Source organism: Muscardinus avellanarius (assembly GCF_963383645.1).
Source record: "Muscardinus avellanarius genome assembly, chromosome: 11".
NCBI classification, from domain to species: domain Eukaryota; kingdom Metazoa; phylum Chordata; class Mammalia; order Rodentia; family Gliridae; genus Muscardinus; species Muscardinus avellanarius.
This window is the reverse complement of record NC_137797.1, coordinates 64,630,461-64,647,778: the sequence shown is the minus strand read 5'-3', so window position 1 is coordinate 64,647,778 and position 17,318 is coordinate 64,630,461. Positions and strand designations below refer to the sequence as shown.

At 49.6% G+C, this 17,318-nt stretch overlaps 2 protein-coding genes across 4 annotated transcripts; both read left to right on the top strand.

Moving 5' to 3' along the window:
- Nucleotides 1–9,316: 9,316 nt before the first annotated feature.
- Nucleotides 9,317–13,661, top strand: MYL6B (myosin light chain 6B; the record flags this gene model as incomplete). Its single annotated transcript, XM_080705241.1, has 6 exons — nt 9,317–9,487; nt 10,202–10,229; nt 10,418–10,561; nt 12,736–12,909; nt 13,336–13,413; nt 13,524–13,661. The coding sequence occupies 6 exons, from the start codon at nt 9,317–9,319 to the stop codon at nt 13,550–13,552; spliced, it is 624 nt and encodes a 207-aa protein (XP_080561367.1). The 3' UTR covers nt 13,553–13,661.
- A 406-nt stretch (nt 13,662–14,067) lies between these two features.
- MYL6 (myosin light chain 6) lies at nt 14,068–17,112 on the top strand. Of its 3 annotated transcripts, XM_080705168.1 has the most exons (7): nt 14,068–14,106; nt 14,373–14,400; nt 15,251–15,394; nt 15,559–15,732; nt 15,827–15,904; nt 16,186–16,230; nt 16,934–17,112. In XM_080705168.1, exons 1-6 carry the CDS (start codon nt 14,104–14,106, stop codon nt 16,212–16,214), a joined length of 456 nt encoding a protein of 151 aa, XP_080561294.1. In that variant the 5' UTR covers nt 14,068–14,103; the 3' UTR covers nt 16,215–16,230; nt 16,934–17,112. The 3 variants fall into 3 exon arrangements, with proteins under 3 accessions (XP_080561294.1, XP_080561292.1, XP_080561293.1); XM_080705166.1 differs by lacking the exon at nt 14,068–14,106 and having other exon boundaries at nt 14,246–14,400; XM_080705167.1 differs by lacking the exons at nt 14,068–14,106; nt 16,186–16,230 and having other exon boundaries at nt 14,246–14,400.
- Nucleotides 17,113–17,318: the final 206 nt, after the last annotated feature.

The window sequence follows — 17,318 nt, the reverse complement described above, 5'->3', positions numbered from 1 at the left end:
AGCTTCCCAGCTACTGGGATTACAACCATGAGCTACCATGCCCGGTTTATATTCAGTGTTTAAAAATAGGTTCTCTCGCCGGGCGTGGTGGCTGCATGCTCGTAATCCCCATGCTTGGGAGGCGGAGACAGGAGGATCCCGTTGGTTTGAAGCCAGCCTCAGCTGGTTTAAGAGACCCTGTTTCCAAATAAAAATATAAAATAGGTCTGGGAGTGTAGCCCGGAGGTAGAAGGGCTTCCAGGAACCCCAGTACCACCTAAAATAAATAAATAAATAAATAAATAAATAAATAAATAAATAAATAGGTTCTCAGCGGGGCGTGGTGGCACACACGCTTGTAATCCCAGCACTTGGGAGGCTGAGACAGGAGGATCGCAGAGGTTTGAAGCCAGCCTCAGCTACTGAGTGAGGCTTTAAGCAACTTAGTGAGACCCTGTTTCCAAATAAATTATAAAATAGGGCTGGGAGTAGAAAGCCCCTGGGTTCTGTTGTAGGGGATAGGTTGGGGGGAAAGGTGTGTGGTGTGAAATAATCCCCCCACCACCCCCAGACACACAGAGACAAACAGAAAAACCGTGGATTCTTGTCCTAAGCTAAGAATAAGTATTCATCGCTTGGACAGCTGCTGCAGATTTAAAGAAGTTTATTAAAAGATAGAAATATAGAGATAGTCACAGCCCTGTGCCGGAGGAGACACAGGGGGGCAATTCGAACGAAAATGCCAAAGAACTCCAGTTTCACTGACTTTTTATCCTGTCTAAGTCCAGCAGGTCCCTTTGATTTTTGGAGATCATGTTACACCTTATCGCCAGCCCCTGCTCTGCTTCTGTTATCTCTCCAGCTGGGTTTATGGCCTGAAAGGGGGAGACATCTCTGTCTCCAAACACAGGCCCAGATTTATGGCCTGAGAGGGAGGCATCTCTGTCTCCAGACACAGGTTTTTACCTTTCGTCTTCTCCCCCAAAATGTGTTAAATTGTTCTTAGGAATGCAAGGACATGTTAGCTTAACCCTGGCTTTCTTAGTAAAGAAGACATATTTTAAGATTGGACATCTTTCCCAGTATTGACACATTAATACTTTTTAAACTCTCTTCCCAATACCAGTACAGGTTCCACCCCCCAGTATCACCAAAAAAAAAAAAAAGTTCTCACTAAATTGCTGAGGGCCTTGTCAAATTGCTGAGGCAAAGCAGAGTGTGGTGGTCCACCCTTGTAATCCCAGCACTTGGGAGGCAGAGACAGGGCCTCACTGGTTTAAGAGACCCTGTTTCCAAATAAAATATAAAATAAAATATAAAATAGGCCTGGGAGTGTAGCCTGGAGGTAGAAGGGTTCCATCCCCAGTACCACCAAAAAAAAAAAAAAAAGGCTGAGGCAGTTCTCGAACCTGGTATCCTCCTGTCTCAGCCTCCCCAAGTACTGGGATTACAGGCATGCGTCACCACACCGGGCTGCAGATGCTATGTTTACTATAGCCCAACTCTCCTCTTGCTCTCAAGAGGTCACATGGAGGAGAGTGGCAAGAGAATTAGAGAATGGATTCCTTTGTTATTCTGAGAACTCCCTGGTCAACTTCTTGAGTTTTCAATTGTATAAGCTAATAAATCCTCTACTGTTCATCCAGTTTTAATCAGCTCTGTGTGTGTGTGTGTGTGTGTGTGTGTGTGTGTGTGTGTGTGTGTGTGTGTTACTACGGATTGAGCTAAGGGTCACTCTACCTTCAGCTACACCCCCAGACCTATTTTTTACTTTTTTTTTTTTTTTTTTGCGCGATACTGAGGATAGAACGCAGAGGAATTCCACCTCTGAGCTATACCCCAACACTATTTTATTTTATATTTTTATTTTATTTTTTGTGGTACTGGGGATGGAACCCAGGAACATTGTTCCTCCAAGCTACACCCCCAGCCCTATTTTTAAGTCTTTTTATTTTTTGAAACAGGGTCTCACTGAGTTGTGAAGGGCCTAAGTAGCTGAGACTGTCCAAGAACTGCAATCCTCTGGTCTCAACATCCCAAATGCTGGGATTACAAGCGTGCTCCACCACGCCCGGCTATCCTTTATTTATTTATTGATTGATTGATTGCAGGTCTGGGGATGGAACCCAGGGACGTCCAACCTCCGAGCTACAACCCCTGCCCTATTTCTTATTCTTTATTTTGAAGCCGGGTCTGAGTGCGGAGGCCTCACTATGTAGCTGAGGCTGTCTGTGAACATTGTCTTCCTGTCTCAGCCTCCCATTACTCAGCTTTTTGTTAATGTCTTTCTTTCTTTCTTCTTTCTTTCTTTCTTTCTTTCTTTTTTTTTTTTTTTGAAGTGCTAGAAACTGAATTTAAGGGCAGCTCGAAGCCAGCCTTAGCTACTTAATGAGGCTCTCAGTAACTTAGTGAGACCCTGTTTCCAAATAAATTATAAAATAGCTTGGGGCTGTAGCCCGGAGATAGAAGATCACTGGGTTCCATCCCTACCAAAAAACCAACCAAACAAACAAAAAACTCAAGGGCCTTCTTCTTTTTTTTTTTTTGGTACTGGGGGTGGAACCCAGAGACCTTCTATCTCCAGGCTATACTCCCAGACCTATTTTTGGAAACAGGGTCTCACTAAGTTGCTGAGAGCCTCACTAAGTAGCTGAGGCTGGCTTTGAACCTGTGCGATCCTCCTGTCTCAGCCTCCCAAGTGCAGAGATTACAAGCGTGCGCCACCATGCCCGGCAAGGGCCTTCTTCTTCTCTTCCTCCTCCTCCTCCTCCTCTTCTTTCTCCTTCTCCTCTCCTCCTTCTTCCTCATCCCCTTCCTCATCTTCTTTCTCCTCTTCCTCCTCCTTCTTTCTTCTTCTTGTACTAGGGATGGAACCCAGGGCCATTCTACCTCAGAGGTACATGCCCAGCCCTACTCTTTATTCTTTCTTTCTTCCTTTCTTTCTTTCTCTCTCTTTCTTTCTTTTGTGGTACTGGGGTTCCTGGAAACCCTTCTACCTCCGGGCTACACTTCCAGACCTATTTTATACTTTTTTTAAATTTGGAAACAGGGTCTCTTAAGCCAGCTCAGATGCCTTTGAACCTGAGCGATCCTCCTGTCTCCACCTTCCAAGCCTCACACCCGGCTTATTTTTTAATTTTGAAACCGGGTCTCAATGAGTTGGAAAGGGCCTCACTAAGTAGCTGAGGCTGTCTGCAGAACTGCGATCCTCCGGTCTTAGCCTCCCGAATGGTGGGATTACAAGCCTGCACCACCACGCCCAGCTGGAGACCCTGTTTTAAAATAAAGAATAAAAAATAGGGCTGGAGCTGGGTGTGGTGGTGCAGGCTTGTAATCCCACCCCTATACCCCGAGCAAAATTTTATTTCTTATTTGGAAACAGGGTCTCACTAGGTTGGTGCAAGTCTCACTACTTGCTGAAGCTGTCCTCGAGTTTACAGTCTCTGGTCTCAGCCTCCCAAATACAGGGATTATAGGCATGTGCCACCATCCTCAGCTATTTCATTTTTTATTTGGAAACAGGGTCTTGCCAAGTTGATGGAAATCTCACAAAGTTACTGAGGGTGGCTTGGAACCTGTAATTCTCTGGTTTCAGACTCCCAAGAACTGGGATTATAGATGTGTGGTACCATGCCCAGATTATTTTATAGTTTTTGAAATAAAGTCTGATGCCAGGCATAGTGGCTCATACTTGTAATCCCATTACTTGGGAGGCTGAGACAAGAGAATTCCGACTAGCCTCAGCTGCTTACTGAGGTCCTCTGCAACTCAGTGAGACCCTGTTTCAAAATAAAGAATAAAAAATAGGGCTGGGGAGCTAGGTGTGGTGGCGCATGCTTGTAAGCCCAGCATTCAGGAGGCTGAGACAGGAAGATTGCAGTTTGTGGACGGCCTCAGCTACTTAGGATGGCCCTCTGCAACTTAGTGAGACCCTGTTTCAAAATAAAGAAATAAAAAATAGGGCTAGGAGTGTAGCTCAGAGGTAGAATGCCTCGGGTTCCATCCCCAGTATCACAAAAAAAAAAAAAAAATATATATATATATATATATATATATATATATATATATATATATATTTTTTTTTTTTTTTTTTTTTCGGTACTGGGGATGGAACCCAGGGCATTTTACCTCTGAGCTACACCCCAGCCCTATACCCTATATTTTCTTTACTAAGTAGTAGCTGAGGCTGTCCTCGAGCCGTGATCCTCCTATCTCGGCCTCACAAATGCTGGGATGACAAGCATCCGCCACCACACCCGGCAATAAACAATAAATTTAAAATGTAAAACATAAACTAGGACTGGAGATGTAGCTAGCTCAGAGGTAGAATGCTTCTGAGTTCAATCCCCAGCACCACGCACACACACACTTTAATCTTTAATCTCAAAATACACTATTTTCTCTAACTTCGACCCTGAGACCTCCAACTATCTTCCCCCCCCCCCCCCCCCCCCCCCCCGTTACTGGGGATGGAAGATGGAACCTAGGGCTTTGCAAGTGTTCTGTCACGGAATTACAGCCTCAGCCTTTTTTTTTTTTTTTTTTTAAGAGTAAGCCTCCTTAAATTTAGGGCCTTTTTGTGTATGTGTGGTACTAAAGATGGAGCCCAGGGGCAGTCTACCTCTGAGCTCCACCCAGCCCTATTTTATTCTTTCTTTGAAGCAAGGTTTCACTAAGTGGCAGAAGACCTCACCAAGTTGCTGAGGCTCACTTCAAATCTGTCATCCCTCTGTCTCAGCCTCCCAAGTACTGGTATTATAGGCGTGCATCGCCAGACCTGGCTATTTTAGCGCCATCAAGTACTAGGTACTTTGCTCAGCTGGGACCTGGAAATAGAGGGATGGGAAGGTGTGTATAGGTCATAAAAACAAAGGTAACAACCTTAGAGATGAGGACATAGGATAGCTTTGAATATTTACAAGATGGTAGGTGTGGCTGGTACAGGAAAATGTTTGTAGCTGTGTTAGCTTTTGTGGGCCTGTGTGTCTGTGTGTGTTAGAGGAATTGGAGAGTGAAGCCAGCCCTCAATTTCAAGAAGACCTCAGAATACTGGGATGAGGGTGCAAAAGCAGCCTTATGGGGAAGGTGACTCATCTTGAAACCAGGGGCACTCTACCTCAGAGCTACACCCTCAGCTTGTGTATGTGTGTACATGTGGTACTGGAGATTGAACCAAGGGCGTTTTACCTCTGAGTTATAACCCCCCTTCACTGCCCTATTTTATTTTTTATGGTACTAGGGATGGAACCCAGGGGCATTTTACCTCCGAGCTACACCCCCAGCCTATTTTTTATTCCTTATGTTGAAACAGGGTCTCACTGAGTTGCAAAGGGCCTAAGTAGCTGAGGTTGTCCTTGAACCTTGATACCCCTGTCTCAGCCTCCCAAATGCTGGGATTACAAGTGTGTGCCACCACACCCCCCAGCTTTTATTTTTTATTTTGAAACAGTGTCTTACTTAATTGTGAAGGGTCTCATCATGCTCCTGAGGCTGGCTGAGAACCTGTGATCTTCCCGTCTCAGTCTCCATGTATTGGAATTAAACACTGTCTTGCTAAATTACTGACCTTGTTCTCAAATTTGTGTTCCTTCTTTTTCAGTTTCCCAAGTACTGGAAACTGCCACCATACCTGGTTTAACTGCAAATCTGTGTGTGTGTGTGCACGCGCTGTATGGGGGATTGAACCCAGGCCCTTTTTACTTTGAAATAGTCCTACTAAATTTCTGAGGGCCTCACTACAATTTTTTTTTTTTTTTTTTTTGCGGGCGGGTCTAGGGATGGAACCCAGGGGCATTTGACCTCCGAGCTACACCCCTGCCCTATTTTTTATTCTTTATTTTGAAACCGGGTCTCACTGAGTTGCAGAGGGCCTCACTAAGTAGCTGAGGCTGTCCGCAAACCGTGATCCTCCAGGTCTCAGCCTCCCGAATGCTGGGATTACAAGCGTGCGCCACCACGCCCGGCTTCTATTTTTTATTCTTTATTTTGAAACAGGGTCTAAGTTGCAGAGGGCCTCACAAAGTAGCTGAGGCTGTCCGAGAATTGCGATCCTCTGCAGTCTCCTAAGTACTTTCCCAGGCTTAGTTTTTGTTTTGAAATCGGGTCTCACTAGGTTGCTGAGGGACCCTCTAATTTGCGAGATTGCTCTTAAATCTGTGATAGTTTCAGACTCTCAAGTACTGTGATTAAAGTTGTATGCCACTATGTCAGGCTTAACTGCAAATTCTGTTTATGTAATTATTTATTTATTTTTGCGGTATTGAGGATGGAACTCAGGGGCATTTTACCTCCAAGCTGCACCCAGCCCTATCTTTTATTTATTTTTTGCAGGTCTGGGGATGGAACCCAAGGGCATTCGACCTCCACCCCCTGCCCCATTTTTTTTTTACTCTTTATTTTGAAACCGGGTCTCACTGAGTTGCAGAGGGCCTAAGTAGCTGAGGCTGCCTGGGAACCGCAGTTCTCCGGCGAATGCTGGGATTACAAGCGTGCGCCACCATGCCCGGTTTAACAGCAAATTTCAACATTTACTTTTTCTTTTCTTTTTTTGTGGTACTTGGGGTGGAACCTAGGGGCTTTTCTATCTCCCGGCTACACCCCCACCCCTATTTTATAATTTATTTGAAAACAGGGTCTAAGTTGCTGAGAGCCTCAGTCAGCCTCCCAAATGCTGGGATTACAAGCGTGTGCCACCACGCCCCGCTTACTTTATTTTTTCAACATTTAGAGACCAGCTCATTAAAAAAAAAAAACACTAAAACTTTGAGCCGGGCGTGGTGGCGCCGCTAGTAATCCCGGCACTTGGGAGGTGGAGAGAGGATGATCGCGCAGGTTCGAAGCCAGCCGCGCTGGTTTAAGAGACCCTGTTTCCAAATAAAAAAAAAATATAAAAAGTAGGTCTGGGAGTGTAGCCCGGAGGTACAAGGGCTTCCAGGAACCCCAATACCACAAAAAACAACAACAACAAAAAAAAAAAAAAAAAAAAAAACTTTGAGCCAGGCGTGATGGCGCATGCTTGTAATCTCAGTAGTTGGGAGGCTGAGTCAGGATCGCGGGTTCGCGTCCAGTCTCAGCTACTTAGTGAGCCGCTGTTTCAAAATAAAGAATAAACAATAGCACCGCGCCGGGCGTGGTGGCGCAAGCTTGTAATCCCAGCATTCGGGAGGCTGAGACCGGAGGATCGCGGTTCGCGGACAGCCTCGGCTACTTAGTGAGACCCTGTTTTAAAATTAAAAGAATAAAAAATAGGGCAGGGGGTGTAGCTCGAAGGTCAAATGCCTCTGGGCTCCATCCCCAAACCCGCAAAAAAAAAAAAAAAAAAAAAGTACCGAATGCCCCTGGGTTCAACCCCAATACTGCAAAAAACAATCTTTGGAGGTTAAGGTTATAGCTCCAGGCCACACAGCAATTCTGTGACTTCGGCTTTTTTCTAGAAAATGGAGAAAGGAAGCGAAAGGGACCACAGCCCTCTGCTCAGCTCCAGTGCAGCCCGCCCGCTGCGGCTTCTACCTTTACCCTCGCTTTGGGTTCTCACCGGGAGAAGCAGAGCCGCCGGGCCACACTGAGCGGGGCCGCACTAGGGCGAGTGCCGGGGACACCCTAAAGGCCCCGCGCGGTTTTAGGGTCGAGGGTGGGGCTGCGCACCGCCTTCCTGTTCTGCACAAACGCGGGGCGGAGGGTGAGTCACTGACCACCGCTGCGGCCGGAAGCCCCGCCCGCGCTTCCGCCCCGAGCCGGACAGGTTTCCCGTGAGCCTGCGGGCGCGCGGGGACTACGACTCCCGGCATGCTCCGCGGCCGCCCGCATTAACCCTTCAAGGCCGGGAGCCGCGGTGCGTCCCGCCCCCGTCCCTTACCTGGACCTGCAGGGTGAGTTTTTGGTTCTGGGGCAGGATCTCTTTCCTTTGGCTTATGGATGTGTGTGTGTGTGTGTGTGTGTGTGTGTGTGTGTGTGTGTGTGTGTGTGTTGCTTGCAATCTGCAATCTCTGCGGGAGGAAAGATTTTCTTGTTTTCCAGAAAATGGGCCAATCTCTTTTTTTTTTTCTTTTGCAAATGGGGCCCGGGCATCACGCCCTGAAACCCAGGGCCCAAGTGAAATGGCTGTCTTCCTACCGAATCCCCTTCTTGCTTCCTAGAACAAAAGTAGCAGCGCCCCATTTCTCACGGCCCTCATTTTGTCCCATCCCTAGGACCCCCAGCAAGGTTTGTGACTTGGAGCCAGAGTTGGGGTTTTTATTATATCCCTGGTTGGGAGGTGAGAACTCATGGAGCCCACAGATGCTCCCGCATCTTTTTGGATTAGATAACTTAGGTCCTTTGTCTTCCAGAGCCCGCCCTGCAGGTCCCTGCAGGGGGTCCCTGCAGGTCCAGAAAGCACCCTAGCTTTTGTCGGATGTGATTGACCATGGGCTGGTGGGAAAAGGGCTCTTCTTTGGAAGCATGGGTGACAGTCGTTAAGCCTGTCTTGGCTACACCCCCAACCCAAATCAGTATTGGACACAGGAGACAATGGAGAGTGTCACTCCCCTTTGCAGTACTGTGCACAGTTCTCTCCATGGTCCAGGCTGAACGGGGCCCAGGGCCTGTAATTGTTTGGGATTATTAGACTATGGAGTCAGCTAGCCCTTTTACATTCACGGTTAGAGACTTTTTTTTTTTTTTTTTTTTTTTTGTGGTACTGGGGCCTGAACCCAGAAGCATTCTACCTCCGAACTCCTCGAACCTTTCACACCTCCAGGCTATTTTTTATTCTTATCTTGAAACAGGGTCTTACTAAATTATGGAGGGCCTCCCTAAGTAGCTGAGGCTGGCCAGGAACCTGTGATCCTCCTGTCTCAGCCTCTCAAGTATTGGGATTACAAGCGTGCACCACCACGCCGGGCTTCCAGTCCCCAATCTAACTTTTCTCAGTTCACACAGGCACCTCCAGTCCTTCCCCCAAATCCCACACCTGCCTCTGCCATCTAGAGTCTAGAGCTTCTGGCTTCCCTCGTTTACTTCACCTCTATCTTGTCACTGGCAAGCATCCTGTCCTCACTCCAGAAATTAACTCCCCCCTGCTGGGCAGTCTCTGGCTTCCTTCTTCTGCCCCCAAAAGGAACATTGTTACAGCTAGCTTTTGGGGAGGGGTAGAGAGAGGGAAGAAAACCTTGGGCAGGAGATCTGAATCATAGATGCCCAGGGGAGTGAGGGCAGGCGGGCATTATCTCCTCTCTACCTCACCACCGCCAGCTGGCTCCCTGCCCCTGCCCCCGCCCCTTGACATCCCAGACTCCCTGGCTATTTAAACAGAGATGGGTGCCCCCATCGGCACACTGTCCTTTGGCCACCGGACATCATGCCTCCCAAGAAGGATGTTCCTGTGAAGAAGCCAGCAGGGCCCTCCATCTCCAAGCCTGCTGCCAAACCAGCAGCAGGGACCCTTCCAGCCAAGACCAAGGCCGAGCCCGCTGCTCCCCAGACCCCTGCGAAAACCCAGGAGCCCCCTGTCGATCTCTCCAAAGTAGTGGTGAGTCTCCAGAGAGAGCGTGGAGTGAGTGGTTCTGGAGTGGGTACAGCCCCGGGGTTAGGAAGTGTTTAGTAGGTAGGGAATGAGGGAGTGCGGGGTTTGGTTGGGGCTCCCTGCAGTCACCCATTGGGAAGCTTCCAGGCTTGTACGACTGCTGTGGCCTTTGCTCTTCTCTTCCTCTAACCCATAACGTGTGTGTATCACACACAGTCACGCTTGCTCAGCCCCAGCTGGAGGCAGGGACTGTGAGATGGGGAACACCTGGCTTGGGAGGACGGTTTCAAGGTAAAGACGGAGAACTGCTGCCTGTCCCTTGGCTGTTCAACTGAAAAGGCCACAGATCTGAACCCCAGGAGGGTAGGCAGAAGAGGACAGGCTTGTTAGACAATCACAGCTGGGGGCCAGGGGTAAATTTAGCCTTTGTTCAGCCCCCAGTTATGTGAGGGATGCAGGGCTCAGGACAGCGGAGGGAGGGAAACAGGTGGCATGGGATTAACCCTGTTCCCTGTTCCCAGGAAGCCCTCCCCCCTATAATTCCTCCTCCTGGGATTGTCCCAAGGCTCAGAGTGGGAATGGGACCGAGGTGGCTGGGTTCCTAGACTGGTCCCTTTGGGCCCCTCCCCAGAACTGGCTGCCAGCTGGTTGGAAGGAGTGCTGGGGGGGGGGGTGTACTGAATAAGCCATCATCCTCCTCGCCTGCTCTTTCTTCCACAGATCGAGTTTAACAAGGACCAGCTGGAGGGTGAGGAGAAGCTGCTTCCCTAAGCCCTTGGTCTTTTTGCTCCCTCACTCCAGCCCTGACCTTGAAACCTCCCACGCTAGTCCTCTTGCCACTCTTGTTGCCCTGGCCCTGGCACAGCTTCTGAACCTCATTCTGTCTGGGGGGCGTTGGGAACCCCTGGGCAACACTAACCCTGCCTTATATCTCAGAGTTCAAGGAGGCCTTCGAGCTGTTTGACCGAGTAGGTGATGGCAAGATCCTGTACAGCCAGTGTGGGGACGTGATGAGGGCCCTGGGCCAGAACCCCACCAACGCCGAGGTGCTCAAGGTCCTGGGGAACCCCAAGAGTGATGGTGAGAAGAACCTTGGAACAAGTTTGTTTTTGTGATTCTGAGGATGGAACCCAAGGGGCATTCTACCTCTCAGCTACATCCCCAGCCCTATTTTATTTTTATTTATTTCTTTGTAGTAGTAGTACTGAGAATTGGACCCAAGGGCATTCTACCTCTGAGCTAAATCCCCAGCCCTATTTTCTTTTTTTATTTTGAAATGGGGCCTTTCTAGGGTGATGAGACTCTTACTACTTCTTGAGGCTGTCCTGTAACCTGCGATCCTCCTGTCTCAGTCTTCCAAGTATTGGGATTACAAGTGTGCACTACCACACCTGGGTCCTATTTTATTTTTTATTTCGAAGAAGGGTCTTGAGCTGGGTGTGGTGGCGCACGCTTGTAATCCCAGCATTTGGGAGGCTGAGACGGAGGACATGGTTTGTGGACAGCCTCAGCTATTTAGGCCCTCTGCCATTCAGTGAAACACTGTTTCAAAAATAAAGAATAAAAAATTGGGCAGGGATGTAGCTAGGAGTTCAAATGCCTCTGGGTTCCAACCCCAGACCCGCAAAAAAAAAAAAAGGTTCTTTTATGCTGGCGTGGTGGCGCACGCTTGTAATCCCCACTCTTGGGAGGCAGAGACAGGAGGATCGTGCAGGTTCAAAGCCAGCCACGCGCGCTGGCTTAGGAGACCCTGTTTCCAAATAAAAATGTGAAAATAGGTCTGGGAGTGTAGCCTGGAGGTAGAGGGGCTTCCAGGGACCCCAGTACCACCAAAAAAAAGAAAAAAGAAAAAAGGTCCTTTTTAAATTGTAGAAGGCTTCACTAAGTTGCTGAGGCTGGCTGCAAACCTGCGATCATCCTTTCTTAGCCTCTTAAGTACTGGAATTACAAACGTGTGTCACCATGCCTGGCTTTTATTTTTTACTTGGAAACAAGGGCTTACTAGGTTACTGAGAGGCTCACTAAATTGCTGAGGCTACCTTTGAATCTGTGATCCTCTTGTCTCAGCCTTCTAAGTACTAGGATCACAGGCATGCACCACCATGCCCAGCTACAGTGGGTTTTCAATTTTCTTTTCTTTTTTTTTTTTTTTTTTTTTTTTTTTTTTTTTTTTTGCAGTACTGGGAATGGAACCTAAGGATTTTATACTCCGGGCTACACTCCCAGACCTATTTTATTTTATTTATTTATTTATTTATTTATTTATTTATTTATGGTGGTACTAGGGGTGAAACCCAGAGGCTTTCTACCTCCAGGCTATACTCCCAGACCGATTTTATATTTTATTTGGAAACAGGGTCTCACTAAGTAGTCAAGGCTGGCTTCGAACCTGTGCGATCCTCCTGTCTCAGCCTCCCAAGCGTAGGGATTACAAGCATGCGCCACCATGCCCGGCTGACCTATTTTATAATTTATTTGGAAACAGGGTCTCACTAAGTTGCTGAGAGCCTCACTAAGTAGCTGAGGCTGGATTCGAACCTGCACGATCCTCCTGTCTCAGCCTCCCAAGTACTGGGACTTCAAGCGTGCGCCACTTCAAGTGTGGCTCAATTTTCTTTCTTTCTTTTTTTTTTTTTTTTGAGGTGTTGGGGATCTAACTCAGGGCCTCTCATTTGCTAGTCAAGCACTCTATCACTGAACTATACCTCCAGCCCTCAATTTTCAATGGTAGAATGTTTTAATTAGATAATATAAATAAAATTAGTGTGTTTTCAAAGGTATATGCTTAGAAAAAACTCTGTATGCTATCTTTTGAAAGAAAGCATGCACATTTAGTGGACTTCAGGGAATATGATGTGCTTGAAGGGGACAAAGGACACTGGAGTTGATCTCAGGACTTCAAAAACTGCTAAACAGCCAGGAGTGGTGGTGCATACGTGTAACCCCAGCATTTGGGAGGCTGAGACAGGAGGATGTGGCTCAAGAACAGCCTCAGCTACTTAGTGAGGCCCTTTGCAACTCAGTGAGACCCTGTTTCCAAATAAAGAATAAAATATAGGGCTGGAGGTGGAGCTCAGAGGTACAATGATCCTGGGTTCCATTCCCAGCATTGCAGGGGAAAAAAAAAAAAAAAAAAAAAAAAAAACTAAACTAAACATAAAACTGCTAAACATGGGCTGAAATCCTGAAAGTCACCTTGGTGGGAATGGGAGTCGGGTGCTAGGTGATATAGCACAGTGACCTCTAACCTCCAGAGCTGAAGACCCGGCGTGTGGACTTTGAGACCTTCCTGCCCATGCTCCAGGCAGTGGCCAAGAATCGGGACCAAGGCACTTATGAGGACTACTTGGAGGGGCTTCGAGTGTTTGACAAGGAGGGGAACGGCAAAGTCATGGGCGCAGAGCTCAGACATGTCCTCACCACCCTGGGTGAGACAGGGACCAAACCCTGTTGGGTGGTGAATTGGGGGTGGGCCAGGAAGACGGTTGGCAAGGTAGGCAGAGCCAGGGAGGGGAGTACTGTTCTGCAGGTCACAGGCAGGAGATGGAGAAGCACCTGAGGGACTTGCTCCTCCAGAAGCTACAGTGCCCTCCAAAGGGCAGAGAAAGGGAGCCAGGTGGAAGTCGAGCTCTGGCTTTTGGAGGATCCTTGTGCTCTGTTGTCCTGTACAAGTCTTAATGTCTGGGGCTTTGATTTCCTTTTACGTCAAAGCTGTCACCATTCCAAGGCACTCTGTTAAGGCAGGTGATATGGAAAGTAAGAGACAGGGTAGAAGAAGAGGAGGTTCCCAGCGGGAGAGTGGCCTGGGCGGGTGCGGGAGGCAAGGCAGGGCTCCAACACTGTTTGGTGTTCAGGAGAGAAGATGACTGAGGAGGAGGTGGAGACTGTTCTGGCAGGACATGAGGACAGCAACGGCTGCATCAACTACGAGGGTGAGGGCCCCGTGTGGGTGCCTGTGGGCTCGGGGCACCCAGGGTTACCTACAGTCCGGTGGGGTATCCAAGGTTGGCTCCCGAAACCCTTTTGCCTCCTCTCTCCGCAGCCTTCCTGAAGCACATCCTAAGCGTGTAAGCTCTACCGGAGGCCCCAGGCTTTGAGGCAAGTCCCCTCCTTTCCTCAGCCCGTGTAGGAACACAGCGGAGTGCGTCTTCCTGGCCGATTGCTGCGCCAGCGCCAGGGCTTGGCAACTTTTTTTTCCACAGATCTGTGGGGCAGGGCACTCTCCCTCTCCCTCACAGGCAGAAGCACCTTCCTGCCACTAGGAGGTCACCTATTGTTTCAAAATAAAGACATGGATCTTTCCTCGGTCTCAGTGTTGTTTTCTTCAGAGGGGGAGGAGGAAAAGGAGGGCCCTCTTTACTCCCAAAGCCCAGATCCTCTGATCTTTGTCCGGGTGGAAGGAGCGGATTTTTTCACCCCACCCGCCCTAGCGAGGCTTCCGTGCACGGGTGGGGCTGCAGGGAGGATGGACCAAAGAACCGCCATCTGCATAAGACCGGGCTGGGGTTCCTATTGGCTGAATTTGCGGAGGGTGACGTCATTGGGACGTACTAAACCTAGGGTTGGGCTTGGAGTCGGAGCCATTACTGCAGGAAAAGGTCCCGCAGAGCTGAACAGCCAAGATGGTGGGGCCCGGGGCCTGGGAACTAAGTGGGATTTGGGGCGAGGAGGGGAGCCAAGGGTAGGGCGCGAGGAGAAAGCAGGGGTAGGTGGCAAAGGGAACTCGAGGGCCTAGAAGGTTGGAAGTGGGGTTGGAAGTCTAGGGCCCATTCCTACTGGGAAATGAGTCCCCAGCCTGAAGTCGGAGCTTGAGGTCCGGAGTTCGTGGGGCTGGGATAGAGGACTGCGGATTGGAGTTTAGATGCTGACCACTCCCTTCTTCTTTGAACAGTGCGACTTCACCGAGGACCAGACCGCAGGTAGGCAGGCTCTGACCCCAGCTGAGGTCACCCTTCGAGAGGAGGACACCCCCTCTAGCACCTACCCTCTAACCCCAACCTGTCATCTCTCTAGCGTCCCCAGGAGAGTGCTTCCTGGATTTTCTTTTCTTTCCTTTCCTTCTGGATCCTCCATTTTCTTTTCTCATTTGTTCTTACTTCCTATCCTTTCACTCTAGATCTGAGCCCCAAGCACTGGGTGAGTTCTAGGTGGTGTGGTTATGTGAAATGACCTGGTCACCTGATGCCTGCTCTGTGTGGTGTGTGGGGAGGGTTACTAAGCTGCCTGTGCTCCTCCGTCCCTTAATCACCTACTTCTGCGACTTCTGTTAACTGTCCCTTTTCCCTCCCCAGCATGTTATTTAAGAGCAGTGACCTGATAATTTCATGATCATGGGGAACAGGGGCACTTGCTAAGGATATGACTAGCTCCACCCTCTGGAAGGTCTTTCTCTCAGGTCCGGGAGGGGTGGAAAGTGGCTTGACCCCAGGCTGCTCCTGCTTCCTTATAAGGAAAGGACCCAGACTGGGCGGAGGCAAATTCCTGTCCTGAGTAGTGAACATACTACTAGCATAGCAGCGAGGAGGCTGGGCAAGCCTGCAGCAGGCAGAGGTGTGCAAATGATATTACCATGCTGCCATGCCAAGAGGGAAGGTTGTACTTTATGTGGGACATCTGGAGAGAAATAGATCCGTCTTAGCTGACATGGGTGTACAGCAGGGTAGATCTGGTTTCTGCAGCATGAGCACCATTGACCGGGCAGCAGAGCTCTAAGGCAAGGTCTGACTCAACCTCCACATTCCCACTGCTGACGTGTATCTCCATCTTCAGAGTTCAAAGAGGCCTTCCAGCTGTTTGACCGAACAGGTGATGGCAAGATCCTGTACAGCCAGTGTGGGGACGTGATGAGGGCCCTGGGCCAGAACCCCACCAACGCCGAGGTGCTCAAGGTTTTGGGGAATCCCAAGAGTGATGGTGAGTGACAATAACTCAGTGCGATGGTGGATCCACAATTCTAGGAGCTTCACTTAATCTTCATTGGACCCACGTCCAGTTTAAATCTCGTCTCAATTAGCAAATCCTACACATTTCCCCTTTGGACTTTTCTGGCCTGACATGCTTCTACCTCTGTATGGCAGAGATGAATGTGAAGGTGCTGGACTTTGAACACTTCTTGCCCATGCTGCAGACAGTGGCCAAGAACAAGGACCAGGGAACCTATGAAGATTATGTCGAGGGCCTTCGGGTGTTTGACAAGGAAGGGAATGGTACTGTCATGGGTGCCGAAATTCGTCATGTCCTTGTCACACTGGGTAAGACTCTGCCCTTGTTCTGGAACTGAGGAGCAACCCTGTATACTTCGGATGTCATCCAGAAGGCAAGCACGCACTTTCTTTCCCTCTGCAGGGGAGAAGATGACTGAGGAGGAAGTGGAGATGCTGGTAGCAGGGCATGAGGACAGCAATGGTTGTATCAACTATGAAGGTGAGGGGTGAATTTGGGCTTCTGCAGTTAGCAAATAGGATTTGTCAAGGACAGCATCTGGGGCTTTCCTTATCCCTGAACTTGGGCTTCACAAGAAGCCAGGAGGCAAGGGCAGGGCCTAGCCCAGCCATGGAGTGGGAGGCTGAGGGTATGGCAGCAAAGGGGTATGAAGGGTGGGGAAGGAACGGGAAGAAAAATGGAATGTGTCCCAACACCACCTGATCCCTTCACCCCCATGTCTGTGTCTTGTCTTCACCATTAATGTCTCTTCCTTCCTGCAGCGTTTGTGAGGCATATCCTGTCGGGGTGACGGGCCCGTGGGGCGGGTACGGCTCCTCCCAGCCTCCCCTCTAGATGACCTCCCCAGTGTTTTTCTTCTCAACCTGTGCTCTCTCACCTCTGCCGTTACCCTACTACCATCTGACTTCCTTCTGGCATGTTTCTGCATGGAGCTGGCTAGGGAGGGGAGGGATTCCTTAAAGAGGAAGGCAGCTGGGGGTATGGTACCTCCTTGCTTCTCTCCTAGAAGAGGCCGAACGTTTTGCTTTATAGGATCCTGGGTGCTGGTGTCTGAACTCACACCAGCTTACCAAGAAGTCTTGCTTTGGGTAGCTCTTTGGCCCTGGAGCATGGAGTTGGCATAGGCAGTGGGCTGCCTGCCCCATTCTGCTGCTATAGCTGAACAGCCCTTTCCCCATCCCTCTGCTGGGCAGCTTGGAGGTACCCTAACCCAAAACTCTGTCTTCTCCTCCTACCAGTGGCTGACAGTAGCTATAGGTGTAGTTAAGAACCTTTCTGCCTCTGCTGTGTTCCTGCTGCTCAGGGTGGGGCGGGGGACTAACAGCTGATGGGAGGGGAGCCGGGGCAGAGAGAACTGGCCAGACTCAAGGTGGCTCCTCTGCAAACCGACCACAAGGTTGGTTGCTGTGGGCACCTCTCATGCTGCCTTCAGGGTCTTGAGGTCTCTTGGCCCTGGCACGCCCCTCCCCAGCCCTGCTCCCTGGCTCACCCCACCTCTCCTTTCCGCAGAGCTCGTCCGGATGGTGCTGAACGGCTGAAGACGTCTCTGGCATCCCCTGTGCCTGTGCCTTGCCCTGTGAGATCTCTATGTGGCCCAGAGGCTTCCTAGTCTCCCTGGCCACAGCACCTTTCCCATCTAATCTTGGATGATGTTTGCTGCCAGCATTCACCAAATAAACTTGCTTTCTCTGCCCACATTTCAGTTCTGCTTTCCTTCCTGAGCAGGGCAATAAGGGGGAAAGGTGAGATGGTAATTTCTGCCAGGTGACAGCCACAGCCCAAAACTGACTGAGGGTTTGGGGGGAAGCTGGGGAAGGGCCTGTAGTAGCTGTCTTGATCCCATTTAAGAGATGCTGGACCCATTTGTCCATATTGCAAAGGCTATTCCTTAGGG

Excerpts from the sequence above, each read along its gene's own strand:
- MYL6 (XM_080705167.1), top strand. The coding sequence starts at position 14,343 with ATGCTGACCACTCCCTTCTTCTTTGAACAGTGCGACTTCACCGAGGAC. Across the intron at positions 14,401-15,250 it reads CACCGAGGACCAGACCGCAG|AGTTCAAAGAGGCCTTCCAG; the intron begins GTAGGCAGGCTC and ends CTCCATCTTCAG. Across the intron at positions 15,733-15,826 it reads TCATGTCCTTGTCACACTGG|GGGAGAAGATGACTGAGGAG; the intron begins GTAAGACTCTGC and ends TTCCCTCTGCAG.